The sequence below is a fragment of the Hesperophylax consimilis genome, chromosome 25 (assembly GCF_061612785.1).
Source record: "Hesperophylax consimilis isolate HC1 chromosome 25, BYU_Hcon_1.0, whole genome shotgun sequence".
In the NCBI taxonomy this organism is placed as follows: Eukaryota; Metazoa; Arthropoda; class Insecta; order Trichoptera; family Limnephilidae; genus Hesperophylax; species Hesperophylax consimilis.
In genome coordinates, this window is record NC_142860.1 from 4,385,735 (window position 1) to 4,405,343 (window position 19,609).

Sequence of the window (19,609 nt, forward strand, 5' to 3'; positions counted from 1 at the left end):
ATGTGAACCTCATCAATCCCGCCGGGGAATGAATAGAGCGGGCATTCGTTGACCACATGTTCGGTGGTCTTCACCGCACCACATTCACACATTGCCGACTCTTTAAGGCCCCATCTGTGCATCATGTGGGCACAGCGGCTATGGGAGCACCTAAAACTATTGATGGCGGACCAGGTTTTGCGAGGCAATGAGAACCCTTAGAACTCCTTACCTCATTTACATTCATACATTGTCTCATATATGCTCTTCTATTTTTCTGAATCTTGACATTGCCTGACTCCATCGTGACTTCTGCTTTCATTCGCCTTTTTGTCATGTATTCTCCTTAAACTCCGTTCTTTGTTCATTCGCTAAACAGGTCCAAACCATCTGAGCGTCCGTTTCTTAACCTTACTCATTATGCTTACATCAGCCTCGTATTATTTGCAGATCTCCGCATTTCTCACACGATCATACATGGTTTTACCACATTTTCGCACGAGGGATCTAATTTCTAAAGCATTCAGTCTTTTTCTAACAAGTTCATTCGTCCAAACGTAAATTACGTTTAACGTTTTATTTTTAAAAATGTCGCTATGTTTAGTAGCCCAACCTAAAGAAGTCAGGTAGGTAGGTACTTTCCATCCTTACACTTTTATTCCTGTTAACCTTACTATGTTCCCCATGTCTATATGTATTACAAAATTTTTCATTCATACCATATCATAGTTCTACTACCACTGAAAATCGTCAATATATCGTAAAATCGTAAATATATCGTAGTGAAATAAAACACATTTTTGGCGAAGAAAGACATTGCTTGTTCGAAAACACAACACAATTTGAAAATACTATAAACACTCTGTACTCTGTGTATGGCACCTTCAATCTTCTATTTCGGCAAAGCTTGTAAAGATTGTATTTAGAGCAACAAAGAAATGAGACGGCAATTTGTACGGCGTGTTTCAGTTCACGCTAAGATCATTATCGGATGCTGTAGATCTGTAAATGTGTTAGTAGAAGCTAATGGCAAACATTAACAACAGATAATAACAATACATGGCTTTACATCTCATCGGGTTTACAGTAATTACTAGGTGCAAACGCGTCAAGAAGATTGATTACCAAGACCCAACAAAAACAAACACTGGTGGTCATTTTTACTTCTCGTTTGAATCGGTTTACAATTGGAAAGAAATTTAATTACTCTTTCGGGAGAAAGTTGAACTGATACTTTATCAAAATTCGAACTCAACAACTCCCACCATAACTGACTGACTTAATCATCGTGCTATTATCTCCAGAGGTATTAATTAACACAGGAATATCACACAAATTTGCCAAGGAGCACTGGTGGTCAGCTTTACTTCTTGTTTTTGAAATCGACATGCCATTTGAGTAACAATTAGAAAGAACGTTAATTACTGTTTGGAGAGAAAGTTAAATGGATATTTGCAAATAAATCAAACTTAAAAACTCCCAGGATTCATTTAGGTAGACAGATTTAAAAAATCTGTTCTGCTTATTCGTTTCTCCGTTAATGAAGATCGTGATCGCAATTATCTTGAGTGGGGCTTCTCCATTTCTACCGAATTTTCTATATTTCAAAATTCTTGAACCATTTAGGTACCCGTTTCGGTTTTGACCTTTTCCAATGTGAAGATCTTTAAGATAACTCCCATAAGCATTCGGGTCATAAGCCATTTTCACTTTCTTCCTTTTTCCACATTATCCTTTTGACAGAAGCTCATTCCTTTTAATAAAACCCACGGGGTTGTTGCAAAATGTCATGGTTACACAACGTTGCACTTGATATCTGAGCATTCTTCACAACAAGTAGAAACATTAACCGCAAATGAATTTGTATATTAATCATCCTCGAAGGCGGGTTTGGGTGCCGCCGCCCCGGGAACCATCTATTGGATAACAAACACCTCTGCCCCAAGTGGTTCGCTACGGGTGATTTCGCAGGGGTGCCCGGGTTCATCGGGAGATCGGTTCAGGAAGAGCCTACCCACCAGTTGTGTAGTCTGCCAGATCGGGAGAGTGGTTTGGGGGGACCCTTCGACCTCTCCAATTGGTCTCTCAACCCATCACCTTGCGCCGCAACGGGAGGGATATATTTATTTGTCAATCCTGGACACACGATTCTTAGATTCCTACCCAACCTTTATACCTTTTACCTTCCCATAACTTCTTCCCCTTCCTTTCTTTAAAAAAGACCATCCACACAGCATCCCAAAAGACGACATAGGCCCTGAGGGTAATTATTTTCCCGAAGGCCTTCTGTGTGGGGTTAATGTAAAAAAAATCCTTTATTTATATTCTTAGTGAATTTAACCCCCTTCAGGTGTCTTCCGATGTGTTTGTATCCTTTTTATAGTTCTACTAGCTACTAGCTAGTATTTTGGGAATTTCTTTTGATTTTGAGTAGTTTACTGACTCGTTAGGAACTCGGACCGTCAATTGCCAGTTTAGATATTTCAGTTTTTCTCCTTCTTACCTGCTTATCCCCTTATTCTAATTCATTCATTGATACACATAATTTCATTTACATAACCCATTGCGTGTTAGCACAATTTCATTATTCATTCACCACGTAACTCAATTCAGTTTCTAAGCGGCCGTTGTCTGCCTATTCACCGTTCAGCCTATTAACTATCAACAAGAACATTGTTTTGTCGCTATTCTCTACCCCCAGTCTCATTACTGACTGTCTCATGGTTAGAGCATCTGGTATCAAGATCAAGATTGATATACCAACAACAACATACTACTCCACAATCCACAACGGCTGTGGCATTATCCCACGCTGTTGTGTAGTCATTAATGCTTGCAATGGACTGGGTAACCATCACTTACGCCAAAGGTATTATACGTGCTGATACAGTTATTAAAAATCTTATTATCAGGAGAATGTCGTCATTGTAACAATCTAATGTCGAGTAACTTGATCAGTTTATGAGTCAAATATTTTCTAGCAACTTCATTATGTAAAATTTTCCAACGTCACTGAAGATGGTAGATGATTTCTAACGTGGTATAACTTCCAGTTAAATCCAAGCCAAATATCAAATATTGAAATATTCAAAGACTTGTGGGCAAATTCTTCAAGCAAAATTTTCCCAACGTCACTGAAGATGGTTGATGGTTTCTAACGTGATATAAATTCCAGTTAAATCCAAGCCAAATATCAAATATAGAAATATTAAAGGACTTGTGGGCAAGTTCACCAAAAGCTTCTTTAGTTTCCTTTAGTACTCCTCCAATTCTCACCGTGAATATTTTAAATTATGAAAATTCGTTGCGTCGTGATTTTTATAGTAGTCGAAATGTGCCCTCTTTTGAAACAAGCGGAACCAAGAACCGTCATTGCTATAAATTAAAAGCCTCGTATCTCATAATAAGCACAATCTTCTCAATTTGCCTTTTATTATATGTTTGGTGTGACTCTAAGTGACCAGCACAGGCATGGAGGCTCCATCGAAGCCAGAATCAAGTTAGCCTTAGAGAAGATGGGTGTACTGTACAGGGCTTATAGATATTTTAATAGCACGCACCCGCTGACGCTGAACTTTGCAGCCACCTCTGGTCTGGAGCCCGAGGTACATGAAAAAAACCATTGGCCCTGTGCAGAAACGGATGGTCGGCTTGATGGCTTTGGAGCACAGGCGTAAGATGGGAATGCTGTCCTTGTTTTACCAGTGTTTCAATGGAAGATGCTCAGAGGAGCTAGCGTCATTGGTCTTTTCGGCACCGGTGCATATTCGGGAAACACGCCAAATGTGCCCCCAATATTTGTACACGGTTGACATTTGTAACTATTTTCCGGCCTCCGTGTTTCCTCCCTCCTACAAATTATTTTCTTCAAGACCTCATGTGTGGAGTTAATGTAAAAAAAATTAAAAAGAGTTACGACTACCAAAATTTACAGCAGTGTTTTTGGATAGATCGTTTTGTATTAAATGCAAAAGTCTTGTTTTTATTTTGTCTGCGTATACGCAGGGCTGGCCCTGCGAAGGCGAATTGGAACACTCCTCCATATATCCATAGATAATACCAAAAACCTGACACAGCGCCCTTGTGTTTTAATTTACTACCCATGGCCGACCCTGTGTAGGCGTAGAGACGTCAGATTACGTAAGATGTAACGAGGAAATAGGATCGGTGAACAGGCGAAACCTTCCTAGAAACCAGAAGACATCTCGACTCACCTCATCAATCACCTTTCACTTCACTACTTTTTGCAATAGAGAGCACATAACTAATTTGAACCATCTATTACGAGTTAAAATCACAAGTAACCACAAATTTTGTTAGTGTTCTATTACAAATTTGATATGCAGAGAAATTTACGTAATCTGAAATTAAAATAAATGATTTGCGGCTTCCCACAGAATTTGCCACGCCTTTCAAACAATTGCTAAAAAAAAACAATTGGTGATTATTGTTAATTATCTCTTATTGATTACATGCTGCTAAATTTAATTACCTTCAGATCTGATGTGAGTCTCTCAAAACTGGTTTAACACGGACTATTAAAGTTAACTACTCCTACAGCTTCCGAAATAATCGTAGAGAGAGTTAGTTTACAGTACTTATACATCATAATTTCTTCAAGAAACTTGTACGTATTCCCGATGTGAAGTAATTTACTGTCAATCTTTGATATTCGACATATAAAAGGTTATAAAGGGAATAAAAGAGTCTTATGGAACCGAGCAAAGGAATATGCCAATTGTAAAGCTGGACACACACGACAGAGCCAACGAGCCAAATGGCCCCTCATCCTTCTTAACGATGTGTGCTTGCAATTCCCGATCCAAAATCTGTTCATGAATTCTCGAGTCGTAAGTTCTTCCTCTACAGGCGGACGTAATTTTGTTCTGGCTAATAGAAAAATTCATACCCATCTTATATACCTACCCATATTATTACTTACTACTTAACTATAAATAAATATTTGTTAAATATTGTGAAAAATAACCTATTTTATGTACCCATGTATGATTTTAGTTCACAAGCTCGAGTTGTTCACTCGATGGTGAAAGATCAAAATTGTCAGACTCGGCGTGGCTCGGCTCGGTTGTGTGTATCGTACGTGTGATAATAAAGACAATACCCTAAATTAAAGCCAGAATCTTAACGACGTAAGTGAAGTAGCCGTGCACAAAAATATGCGACGCGCGGCTCTGGTGTATTGGATAGACCTGCGGTGGAATCTGCCCTATTAAATATCTAAAATAAAGCTGGAACCTTAAGGACATGTGATGAAGTCGAGTAAAAACAATATTCAGCGCGCGGCCTGGCGTGAAGGACGGACCTACGGTCGACTTTGCCTTGGCAGGCCTAGAAAATCGAACTTTCCGCGGGGTTTATATTAATGATTTCCGATGAACGTATTACTAAAACCTCTAATATTTCTAGAAGGATATTTCGGCTAGTTACTAATTCATCTTCTAGAAAAATAAAATCTGGTGCTTACCGCTAATTTTATACATGAAAACGTTTTATAAATTTTCAAACTATTTTAACAAAAATATTTTAATGGTAAGGTCCTGCTTTTATTAATCCTAAATATAAATAACTTATATTCGTAGGGACTCCTCTAAAAACATTTGTTATTTTAGTTATACCTTCATCAGAAATAATTAAAATGTGAGGGTCTAACAAACCCCCTTATTAGAGTCTTATGTTGCCTTAAAAAAATAATTGAATATTGTATTCATCAACCAAAATTGCTGCGTCCTTTATTCTTCCATGTTCTGCGTTCCTGCTACTCCTAGGTGCAGATTTATTACCTTTTGGATAAAGATCGATCTGCTTTTCATCTCAACGCATCAGCGAAGTTACTGAGAGAGGAAGTCTTGCCTACGCAACCCATTGTTTAGTTCATGAGAAGAACAATGGATTTTTGCTACCCATCTTCTAGTTTATTTGAGATCTTTTACGTACAAAACTACGGCTCTGTAAATAATGTGCCCGAGTTGAATAATTGTTATGAGTGTAGGAAAAGTCTACTTTCTTACGCAAAAGAACAAAATTATCATAAACATCAGAGATTGCACAGGAAGTGAAGAATGATTTTTAATATCTTGCTACTTGCTACCTGCTCCTGGGCTGCGTCCTGATAATTTTAGTTTTGATTTCATATTGAAAATGTCCCTTCTATGAAGATGTTATGATTCAACTGTGCTCAATTACATCGACAACAAATTACGTATTCTCGCTTGTGCAGATGGCAGAAGGCAATTAATTTATCAAATCACACATTTACTAAAGGCTTTCGCGGTCGAGGAGACAAGCTTTTGACTACGCGCGATCGCGGGTTTGAAGCCAGGAAATTTTATTTAATTTATTTGTGTTATTTCACAATTATTAATTCATTTTAAAAAATATACAGTATATATGCTGCGCGTTCTAGAGTGGAAGATATTCTAAGTATTGCCCTGACAAAAGACCAGCATTCCTGATTGAACCTTTAGATAAATAACCCCATCTTCCTCTTCCCAATCTCATTCCATTGTCCACTGCCTTCAGCCTCACAACATACCCAAATTTTTGATGCCATAGTTTTACTGGCTACAGACGGTAGGGAATAGATGGGAGATGGACACTGTAATGCTGTCCGAAACGTCAGCTAAAGAAGAAGGAAGCGCAATATGGCACAATAAACCAAAAATTAATCACGATTCGACCTTAAAACAACTATTAATTTATCCCTTTCACTTGCAAATTTCTACATTTTTTCCTAATAAATTGATTAATGTGCCTCTGTAAACTAAATTAGCCAATTCAATCAAGCTTGGTTTCTTCTCCATTATTATATGAGAGTCAACATTAATTGAGTTCCTCTCCGCATCCGAGACCAGAGTGGGAAAAATAAAAATAAAATTAGTTCCCGTATAAAATTGCTCGGAAGACCAAACGACGAAGATAAGTCAACGACCCCACATAATAATAACTGGTTGCATCCGCTGTTTCCTGTATTCTTCCACGAGACATGTTATATAAGATCACTGAGTAGATTAACCGATAGAAGTGTGATGTGTGCCTGAAGTACGGTCAAATTTACCTTACTTATGGTAAAATTGATGAAACGTTTCCAAATATCGAAATTATTTCGTGAACATAATCATATCAATTTGTTTGGACTGTAAAAGTCGAAAGGTCTTAACGCCACCCTTATTAGCAAATCTATTAACTTTATTTTCGCAAATTGTAATGTTGATGAAAAATTTTAGCAAATTTCAATTACGAAAACCATATCTGTATCAACAGTGTTTTGGTAAAACCCTTCAAGCCACATTACTTTTCAATGGTTTCTTATAGAATAGTCTTCAAAGCGTAACAAGGCAAAGTAATTTTTGCCGATTAAGGCTTTTTTTTAAATAAAAACTTTTTTTTTGCCTACATTTTTTTAGGTTATTTTGAGAAAACTATCGTTGAAATTACTCAACCCTTAAATCTCATAACAATAACTAAAATTTTAAAAATTTTCATCAAAATTTTGAAAAAAAAAGTAAGCGCTTCAAATAAAAGTTTATGATTCTGGAAATATTAATTTTTATCATCTCCTGTAAAATTTTCATTTGGTGGTCTGAAGTATTTGGTACGAAACCATTCGATATGATTTAAAAGAAATTTTATAACATTCTACTTTAACAAAAACAGTAAAAATAGTGAAATATGACCATTTTTCTTTAATTGACAAAAATTTCCATAGTGAATACTTTTTATTTTATTTTTATGTTCACGAATAAATTTTCTAAAACTATTTAAAATATGCCATTTCGGGTTTGTTTCAAAATGACTTGATCGTTGTTGTTAGTTAAGGTGCCTGGATAAATCATCAAAATAATAATTCATCACATATTTAAAAAGTTGACTGGGTTAAGTAGGTTAGGTTAGGTTAGGTTTAAATTATTTTTCTCATCGTTTCTAATGACTTCATATCACTTTTTAAACGTGTGTTGAATTGTCACTGTGTTGAGTTATCATGGAACCGATAGATAATATGGTGTTGTTGACGCCACGCTGGGCAACGTTGGTGACAGTCAGTGGCGTTTTCTACGCCATTATTACGTTTAGCCAGTTTGAACCTAAACAGGAATGTGCGGATATAGATCGTTTATAAAATCAATAATTATGTATTAAAATCAAAATGAAAATATGTCCATTCCAAAACACTTAAAATTTTATTCTTCTTTACATATTTTCTATATTGTGGCTTCTATTTTTATGGATGCTTTATTTATATAATTAATATTGTGAAATTGAACTGCTGACCAACTGCTTTGACAGTTTAGCGGGTGCTTGTAATGAAAAATAAAAAATATGTAATTACTGAAAACATTAAAATTGCGCATTTTTAGAACGACTATCAGAATTAGAAAAAATACTAAAACCGTTTTTAAATTACGACTAGTTTTAGGATACAATTCTTTTCTTCCTGTAAAGTTGTAAAAATTGACCAATAAATGCGACGTTATGTAAAATTGGCGACCCCTGTTTTATTTCATATAGTATAGATCACACTTCTTTTAATTATGTTCAGTGTATGAGGTCAAACTTATTCTTGGTTATAAAAGACAGGATGCAGTCAGGTTTAGACTGATCTAACAAGACTATAAAAAATCATGATTATAATAATTGCTGTGAAATTCTAATGATGATGCGGTGATATGAGTGCAGCAGAATTGTGTAAATCAATCACCATTTTTAATGTCACCGGACATAAAAGATGTGATCATTATAGGTAATCATGTGTAATGTGCTGGGAAGATTTCAACTTCTAAAGATGTTGTTTTAATCATGCAGGAAGTGGACTAGAGGAATTCTTGGGTATTTATTCAAATTTGTTGGTCATTGCGTCTGATTTCGCTAAGCAAACTGAGCAATGGCCATGATAACACATGCTTTATAACGCAATGCCAATGTCACCAATGCGACTGAGCTGAATTCGCCTTTACTTAAAGATACACGGAGAAAACTTTACCCACAAATGATATTTTTACACAAAATAGTAAACAACCTGCTACCCAAATATTTTTAGAACAAAATTGTATACATCAAGGACATACACAAACATAAAACTAGGACGTGCAATCAAATCAGGCTACCAAAGAAGGACAAAGCGAATACCCAGAATAGTGTATTATATAAAGGGATGAAATACTATAACGCGCTGCCGGAAAACCTAAAGTCTGCCCCAATTGAAAAGTTCAAAATGTTGTGTAGGAGCCACATCAAGCAAGAAAAAAAATAGTATATTTATATGTAATAATTAATTAGTCATTTGTAAACTTAAATGTACAAATTACTAAAATAAAATCAATAAATAAAATAAAAACAAAATTTTGCTAATTTATTAAAATTCTCTTCAAATTATCAAATTAATCCTATTGCTAAATGGGACCGAAGGCCCTTCAAAAATGAATTGATATGTTAAATTTATTTATATGATATTATAGAAACAAACAGTACATAAGTTACAGCGATGAAATAATTTACAGGAATTAGATATTTCTATGTTTCCTTGTTATGCCTGGTAAGTGGTAATGTTTATTTCTTAATTACCAGGTAACGTGTGTATGTAATGTATGTGTGTGTGGGTATGAGCATTGAACAGTTTAAATTATTGACATGATGCCACCTTTGAATTTGGACAGTGAATCCGAAAAAATTTCCCATGCTGAAATTACTACAAATTTAATAGAAAGATTACGAAAAAATCATTGATTGTGTTGTACGTGTATATACTAGCAGAAGAGTGAAACTGAATGAGTTTACGAAGATTCTCATCTCAGTATTGTTTAGCTTTTTTATAAGTAAGAAAGAAAGTGAACTGCCGAGGATTTGAGTTGAAAATAATTAGAATTCAATGTGTGAGAATTTTACTTTTTTGACTTAGGTTCGTCTTCCCATAGTCACGCGATTGTAATATTACCGTCTGAGGCAGGGGTTCTCAATTGTTTTGGGGAAGGGGCATATTCTAGAGTAGTTAGAAAGAAGAGTTCTTAAATAAATATCATGATATAACACATTATTATATTTCGATAAACATCTGATATTTATCAAAAAGTATTAAATAGAAGTATTGTATATTTGTTTGTATTACGATGTTTAAAAAAGAAAGGCAAACGTACCTGATTTACGAATAACCTGACAGAATTTGATAATCTCCTACCTATCATCACATTAAGAGAAAATGTTGCTTGTATAGTGATGCAGGACTTAAAGAGCCGAGGAATCGAACCACGACGCCTGGGTGGGAACTCACTGGGAACCAGACGCGATGCTAATTCAGCCACTGACCGATCATAAGGACGAAAAGTAGCTCTCTAGAGCTGTAGTAGCTGCAAGAGCAGTTCATTTCCTTGAAAAAGACCCCCCACACAGCATCCCAATATATGACATAGGTCCTCAATATTTGGAATCGATTTGGTAGTATAACTTAAAATATCTAGCATTTGAATATTAATGTTGATTCACTTTCATGTTCCCACCATTAGATCATGGTTCCCTAGCATGTATTATTGTAACAATTACAATACGGTTTCCGGCTACAATTCTTTTATAAATATTTTTTACACTATTGCTAACCCATATGCTATGTTAGCTGATGTTATAATATGCCTGTATTGAAGTATAAAGCTGTACTAATTAAACTAGGTCACTACATAAAAGGTTTTTATGTTTTGGTTTCTTCTTCATTTCTTTCACTAACTTTGTTTTGTTAGTAAATTTTTTCCGAAGTCGACATTTTTTAGGTTAAATTGATCTTCTGAGAGATTTTTTTAACGCTGATGTTGAAAAACATGGAAAAAAGTTTTTTGGTTTCTACATATGAAGCGGATTTACATTATTTACAACGGTGAACATAACTTTTAACGTATTGAGAACCCCTGTTCTTCAGCGTTAGACGAATGATGACAGAGTGAAAGTACAAAGTTTTTGCACAGAGATCATGGACCATTTGTAGACTGCACTGAATCCATTGAATCGGAGAAAATAGTGACACACTTAACTTATCTGCGGTCATATAAATGCATCGTGATGCACGCTGCATGCACTGACTACCTACTGATTCACGTCTGTTAATGACGGCACTCTAGAAGACGTTGACCCTCTTATACTGATGAGACTTTTCGGTATAGTAAAAGCTATGTAAATTTTGATTTGAGAATTTCTAAAATGGTTTTTTAATAATCGTTTTGTGAACAGTAGACCTCGAGTTCAAAAACGTCTGTTTCTAATTTTCTATTATTTAATAAATCAAAAACCAAAATTGATTTGACTGAAATCATAAAATTTGTAGTTAGATGAGAAAGATAAACTAATGTTTATAATACAAAGTTTTTTATGCATAACATAAAGGATAACAAATAATTATAAGCAATAATTAGACGCCTGAAATATCAATACAAATTGAAAATATCTCCCGAGTAAAAATAAATGCAGCCAACGGGAATTGAACCCGTATCCTCTGATATCCGGTCAGGTGCTCTGAAACCACTGAGCTATGTCGGCTTACTTCCAACCCGCCAAATGATTCAATATGTACTAGTACCTCAATCAACAATTACTGCTTATTATATTTAACATCCTGTAAGCAACCAGCTTTATTTTTGTAGGAAAGGCTTTGTTAGTGCTAAATTTCTCACTAGATGGCGTCGAGACATATTATATCTTCATTTGTTGGTGAAATATATTTTTGAAATATTATTATTTTTTAATGATAAATTAATGTTTATAAGACAAGGTTTTTATGCATAGCATAAAGGATAACAAATAAATATAAGCAATATAATTAGTCGCCTGAAATATCATTTATTTTTACTCGGGAGATATTTTCAATTTGTATTGACGAGAGACGCTCAGATGGTTTGGGCATGAAGAACGAATAAACAAAGACAGGAGAGTAAGGAAAATGTATGACGCAAATGTGAATGGTAGAAGATATTGGGGACGCCCGAAGAAGACATGGCACTGTCAAGTGAACCAGATACTTGATTCAGGCTATGTCAGGAATCAGAATAATAGAAGAGTATGTATGAGACGATGTATGAACGTGAATGGGGCAAGGAGTGTGTGTGAAAAATGATTATCGCTAATTTATTAAGAATCACCCCGGTAATCCGGCTAAAAATTGGATTACAGACCTTTAACTAATGAATTGACAGTTTCCTGATAAACTTTAAGTAAATTTCGAATAAATTCGAGTTGTTTGGCGGTCCGTCCTACCTGCCAACCCTTGCGGGGAAACGGCGTGATGGTTATTTAGTAACTTTTTAAAACTAAATCATGGAAATTGCAAAGTTCTGACAGACAAAGAAATAACAAAAAATAAATGTAATGAACCCAATCTTATTGTATCGAATTTATTATCGTGATTTATTTTATAAATGCTCGAGTGTGTGTTGATGTATGTATATGTTATGCCGTTTTGAATTATTTAATGTGGTTTTCTGCGTTTAGTTTTGGTGTAGTCGTCTAATAGCGTATACCAAATACTAGCTAAGCCCTATATCGTCCCTTTTAATATTTACGATGATGATGGTAACTGTAACGTTGTCTCAAACATTCCGAATAAACATGCTTCCACAGGTGACATCTTCCTTTTCTATTTGCCTAAAATCGGGATTCAGGTATTCTCGACTATTTAGCAGATTTAACATACATTGGGACAGTTGGGACAGACCAACGAAGTAACTCCGCTCTATTTTCACCATATGTACATCATCAACTAATAATTTGTTTTGTTCTTCCAGAGCTGCAGCAGGCCTCCTGATGAGCTTCTCCCGCGGCTGCGGTGCCGTTCTGGCTCTCCTCCCCTCCCCGCCGGCACTATCCACATCTTCGCAGACAGTGCCGGTCCTGACCAGCAATGGTTCTACGTCTGTAACACCACCGCCCTCGCCACCTGCACTCTCCTGCTGCAGCGACGGTTACCACTCGGACCCTGACGCGTCGGGGAATGAGGCTGACTCTCAGAGGTAAGAAAATCCTCGAATCCTGAGTTGAAGAAGTCCTAGAATAGAAGAAGGAAACCAAAGGAAGATACTATTAATTTTTCATGGTCTCCGTAAAACGGTTATCCACCAAAATATTAAAGAAAGCATTACAAATTTAGAACACGCAAAGGTACAGTATATGAGAAATGTTCATGGGGGCATTGAAGAAGGATAGTTGCTAAACTTGCAATGATCAATGCCGAATCGTTAAGCAATTGGGTCGCTCTTTTGATGGGCGCATTCTGATAGGCATAAGTCCTCGATTTCGGGGCATAAAAAGTGAATTGAATCTCCGATTAAATTAAATTTATAAATGTATAGCATTCGTCAAATATAATAAATTCTGATGGTTTTTTATATATTTTGTTGGCCCACAGATCAGAGCTGGTCATGAGGTACGGACAACTCTTCAACAAGTCAAGAGTTGACACTCTGGATGCCTTGGACGCTCTCCCGCCTTTGCAGCACGCACACCAGCTCAAGACGAAGATTCTCTTCTCAGTCATCGTGGTAAGCAGAGGAAACGATATTACATAATTAATACGATATTTTTCCTTCAATTTTATTTCCTTTTATTTTATTTTATCTTGGTCACGTGAAGAGAAGCTACAAATAACCAATACCCCACTGATATTCCAGATGATTGGAACTTTTGAAGACGTAGTGTGTTCCTGCCGCTGATGTTTCGTGAGAAAGAAGAAGCCACGGGAGATCCCAGTGAGGATATCATTATATCTATGTGTTAATAAGAAAAGAAGACAATAAATCATTATTATTATTATATTATTATTATTATTATTCCTTTAGAGAAAGATACCCTAACCCATAGCTTCGATTACAGTTTCAATGATTTGATCTGGAAAACAGTTTAGTGGCTGAAAATTGCCATCTGTGCCCTAATGGAAGTACCTACAGGAATTCTAATGATTCAGATGATAGACTGACTGTGTGGAAGAGGATTAGAACTGGGTAGCAATAAAAACATTATCACGATCCAACAGTTTTTATTAAAAAGTCATGTAATATCACCAATAAATCTCTTATATTGGTTAGTAATTAAATTATTTGATTGCACTTCCAGAACACATAAATGAATTTAAGTGTTCTTTTACGACCTCACTTTGGCTTTGATTTAAAAATAGATAAATAGATGGAACCGGAAAAATAATTAATAATTTTATTTTATTTAGTTACAGTCACGACACACCCCATCTCTTAAGATAAATGGGTTGTCCACAATGTTTGCAGTAGGTAATATTTTTCCTATGGACTCTCTTGATCTCAAAAAATTAAAAATAGGTATAGATATGGAAGACGTACAAACTGAATGAATTCTGAAATTTGAATCGATTAAGGGCACATCCTCAGATTGTCCTGGACAGAAAGGGTAACTAACTCAGAGGTTATTTATCAAATTACGAATTCCTAGATTGATTAAATATGATTTATTCTTAGATTGATGTTTTTAACAAATTGTATAATCTGTTTCACTTTTTTGAATTTTAATATCCTGTCATGGTTGGTAGGTGTGTAATTTAGTACCTTTTTCCACGTATTTCCGCATCTGGTAACTGCGCGTTCAATTTCTTTAGCTTCCCGAATTGCGTCCTTCTTGTGGGCCGTCCTCTTCTGTTCCTAGATCTGCATGAATTTCGCAAGTGCTTTTTATTTCGTCTACCTGGTCTTCCTTCTTCTTTGGCATTATTTTACCTTCATGAGCGTTCAATCATGCAGCTTTTGGCGAATCCTATCCATTTAGTTCGTGAGTCCATTCTAGGCGATATTTGTTTCTTTTCCCAGCCATGCCATCCCATGCTAAGTTCCAAGCTTCTTCTCACTTTTGTGAGAAGATCGTGACGGACATATCGGCCACTTTGGTATTGTTAGTTTCATAATACTTTACCTAATTTATAATGTACACGACAGACAGGAAGTTAACATAAAAAATACAAGTAATAAATAACAACCATCCATAACGGTGAACAATAATATGTAAAAATAAAACATTAAGTGCGTAAAATTTGGAAGTGAAGCCAAATAAAGTTTAGTAAAGTTCTGGGGGCTATCGATAAATATTTTGTGAAACTTGCCACTACAGCGGATGTTATATGGTCGACACGTTTACAAAAGAGGTTGGGAGATGACCAAGTTGGCTCTTTGTAAAGGAATATGGAAAGTTTCGCGTTCTTTTAGCTGACGGTGATTGACATTGATTTTGATTGTGGCCAAGAGGGGAGATTCTAAATGATTATTTATAATGAAAGAAAGAAATTTGATGTCATTTTTGTTACGATATTCGTTTAATGTTTCTAATTTGAAATGTTCTTGGCGTTTCTTCCAGTCGGTAGGAAGTGTGGACAATTCGTTTCTATGGGATAATGCCCGAGTTAGTCTCTTTTGATCTGATTCGATCCTTATTTTGTAAATCTCATATATTGGACTTCAAACTACAGAATCGAATTCAAGAATGCTGCGAGTTGTAGATGTGTATTCCATTGGGTTATGTACCCAGTCTAAGATTTCATAGAGTTGAATGTTCTATGAAAGCTCATTAAAGTTCTATTTTTCAGCTCGCTTTCCGTTCCTGCCAGATCCTTCGCGACCGCAAGATCTGCGATGTGAGGGACACCCTGGGTCTGTGCACGGGGACGCAGGCCTCCGAGGGGCTTGGCAAGGAGCTAGCCCAGCTGGAAGGCGCAGCCCGGGCGGCCATGGCAGCCTCCGCAGACTTCTTCCCCCTCGGGGAGGCCGAGAGACAGGTTGCTAATCAGGTGAGACATCCTACTTCAAATTTGTATAAGGGATATTGTTTTATTTCAAGGTGGAGGCCACCCTGGGGCTGTGCACAGGGGCGCACGCTGTCATGGGTATAACGGCATATACATACATTTACCATATTATTTAATTAAAACCATTCCTCAAAATATTAATTTGAAAACAGATAAAACTGATTATGTGATTTAAAGCCAATAAATCCAGCTATATTTCATCATTTATTCCATATTTGTAGGTTCTATAAGTTTGAAACATTATGGCAAGCTATCGCTCAAAACATTTTTGCGAACTTGCCAAAAGTCGCTCGAGTGGATATGGAAATTAATGGTCACATTCTGATGTACTTATTTTAATAGGTTGATAAACATGATATATCAGAATCTACGTATTGAAATTTTCTAGCTGCCTTTTTGCTAATGACTGCAGAATAATGATCGGTAATCTATAAATGTTAAGAAAAATCATACCCATAACAGCAAAATTACCCTTCGAATTTTTTACAAAATGTCGGATCCCAAAAGCCTTGTTTTTAACATTTGTAAACGGCTTCTGACATCATTTTTCAAATGACATTCAAATTTATTTTTATTCGTTTATGGATAATAGTTTCCCTCAGGGCATATCTCATCTTGGGGTTGCTGTGCAGGAGGTCTTTCTGAGAAGAGTACGGGGTGAACACGACCCGTTCTCTTGTGACAAATGTCAACCGTGTTAACACGTTGAGCGCGCGTTTAGTGTGTTTCCCGAATATGCATTGTGCCGAATAGATCAATGACGCTAGTTCCTCGGAGCATCTTCCTTTGAAATACCGGTATAACAGAGCCGACATTCCCATCTGACACATGTGCCTCAAAGATTGCAATCTATTAAACAGACCTTCTGTTTCTGCTCAGATTCGAGAGTTGTTTTGGGGCTCTAGACAAGAGGTGGCTGTCAAATTCAACGTGAATGGATGTACAGGGCAGCAGATGTGTACTGTCAACTTACATGTGCATACCTATGTTAAATTAATAGATACATTGTTTTCACCGCTTGGAAAACACAATAATATGGAAAAATTACTATCTTACATAATCTACACGTAAAACAATGAGTATTGCTAATTAATTAAGAACCTCTTATAATCATTGGTAATTCGGTTAAAAACGTGATTACAGGTATCTTCCTAATAAACTTTTAGTAAAATCCTGATAGATCGGAACACACAAAATGCGAACATATTAGGTTTTTTATGAACTCGCGTTCCGACATGATGATAATATATTCGTATTTTACTAAAAGTTTATCAGGAACCCAATTAATTCATTTGTTGCCTGCAATCCCTTTTTCAAACGATTACCAAGAATTTGAAGAGATTTTTAATAAATTATCAATTTTTATTTTTCATATCAAAACATATCCTGTTATTTGTGAAATAGTATACAACGTCGCTATCCGCGTCCGTATGTTTGTGCGCTTAGTTCTTCTAAACTACGCAACAGATTTTGATTAAATTTTTACCATCATTGAGAAAATTTCTTACAGAAAGTTTATGTATATAATACATACATATTATATTTATAGAAGGTAGAGAAAAATTGTTTTGTAATCAAGTTGTAAAAACAATATTTTCTGGCTAAACCTTTTGAAATACATCAAAATAATTTACGACTGAACTGTAGATCTTAAAAAGTCCTCGAACCTTAAAACTTTACCACAAATCATTTATAACTCCCCGAGAAACTTCTTGCAACACTGATAATATAATAAAAGCTACATTTACGGTTTCGAAGTTATCGTAAAAATCAACAAACTAATATATCATTTGTCGACTTCGTTCATAAAAGTACAGTATGTTCTTTATTTTTTTTTAAACACGTGCACCCACTGACCCGGTGTGGTGACCCCTTGTGACCTTCTGCCATAGCTGTAGTGCACAGCACATTCTAGACTCTGCACAGAATGCTTACATTTACATGTGAAATCCATCTATACTTGGATGCTGTTGACAGATGAGAAATGAGTCAAAGTTTCTCAGACTCTTTTCAAATACTTTTTTTCATGAGCCTGTCCTCAGAAAAATCGTAAAACGTTTTGTTCTAATATGGAATTTTTAAGATTATTTTTATTTTGTCAAGATAAGAACAAGTTTAGTAAAAACGTTTTTTTTAATAATAATTAACGTTCCAGAAAATCTGCAGAACCGACGATGTATTTTTTTAATGAGACAACTTTTATTGCTACACGAAGAAAACCCACTGATATAAAATTCTGGTCAAATAAATCGTATTCCTGTTAAAAATGGGACTGCAGGCCTTTAACGAATGAATTGACAGATTTTCTAACAAACTATCAGTAAAACACGAATGTGATATGATTATGTCGGAATACGATTCATACGTTCATATAAATTCTAATTTTCGCATTTCACCATTATATTTTTCAGGATAAGCGCAGCTGCGTGAACACGTGTTCCGATATATTCTGAATGTTCTCATGTTTTATAAGGAAATCATCATTTTAATAATCAGCAAAACTCAGTTTTCTCGGTGTAAATTTAGAAGCAATGATAGCTGATTAGATTAATATTTAATACATATAATTTTTTTTACCGTATCAAACTACTAACATTTTGTACAAATCGGCAAACTTTCAAAAGAAAACAAGGAAAAAAAATATGTAAATTTTATATCTTTTGTAAAAATAAATTGGCAAATGACATAATTTTTTTCAGTTTACTAACGGTCTTTATTCGAAAGAGAAACATTCCCGGGTTACGAATAACCTGACAATATTACAAGGGTTGCCAACAGGATAATTTTTACAATAGAATCATGCTTAATTTTTCTAATTCTGTAAAAATATTTAGGTCAGTTATCTAAAAACTATTTTTTTTAATTGTATGGGAGGTTTTGATTATTGTTATGTATTTATTAATTAACGCCCTTTTACGGGGTTATGAAAAATGAATGTACTATTTAATTTATTTTCCTTAGAACATAAAGAATGAATAGACAAGATTTTGAGCCACTTTGAGAATCACTGATCTGAACAATTTATGCAGATGGAAATTTATGCTCAGACACGAAATTATTCTGACCTTGTGCGGCGAAAGATGCCAACATGTCAACCAACTGCAATTACACGCATAAAATGGCCAACGATTATGTTAAACACGAGTGCCAACTGCAAAAATGTGTGGTCGGTTAGTGCAGGCATTATTACATTCAACAATAATTGGCCGTTGTAATGTACCAAACGTGCTGCAATCTTCTCGGAGTGTTATTAGCATTACTGCAAATGTATACTTGAGTTTTTCTTTCGAAGAAAGCTATCACTTGTGGTTTGACATTATATTACATGATTTAAACATTCGCTTTCTTTGAACCACTTTTCGTCATGACAAGTATAGATGTCGACCACATTTGAGATTCTACTTATGTCAGTGTCACTCTTATCGAAGGTTGGCTATCAGCAGAGAAACTTAGTTAAATTGAAATCTTCTTCTGTAGATATATTATGTAGACACCATAGAAAAAGACGCACATTTAACTAAGTTACAGGTTGTAGTCTGTATGATGAAGATTTGTCAAGAATCTGCAAAACTGGACACATTTAGGCTGTCCAATTTAAAAAACCAAGTAAATGTTTTAATTTCAAAAAACATATTCGCTTTTTATGATTATTTCACTCTTACTCATTGATTTCAACAGGAATATATGCATTACAACCTAAAAACTACAGAATAGGATTTTTACAAAATTTCCTTCAATAGTTTTTGAAATTATACTAAGGTGACAAGTTGCTCTAAATATGCTACATATAGGGGGGAAAATACATCATCACAAGGATGAGACGCA

At 35.4% G+C, this 19,609-nt stretch overlaps 1 protein-coding gene across 1 annotated transcript in view; it reads left to right on the plus strand.

Annotated features, from left to right (window-relative positions):
- Positions 1 to 19,609, plus strand: part of LOC149411448 (uncharacterized) — a 103,951-nt gene that overhangs the window by 61,949 nt on the left and 22,393 nt on the right. The window contains exons 6-9 of the mRNA XM_089646774.1: positions 12,753 to 12,830; positions 12,888 to 12,977; positions 13,373 to 13,505; positions 15,566 to 15,766. Of these exons, the coding sequence (XP_089502900.1) occupies positions 12,753 to 12,830; positions 12,888 to 12,977; positions 13,373 to 13,505; positions 15,566 to 15,766 (502 nt within the window). The remainder of the gene's footprint in view (positions 1 to 12,752; positions 12,831 to 12,887; positions 12,978 to 13,372; positions 13,506 to 15,565; positions 15,767 to 19,609) is intronic.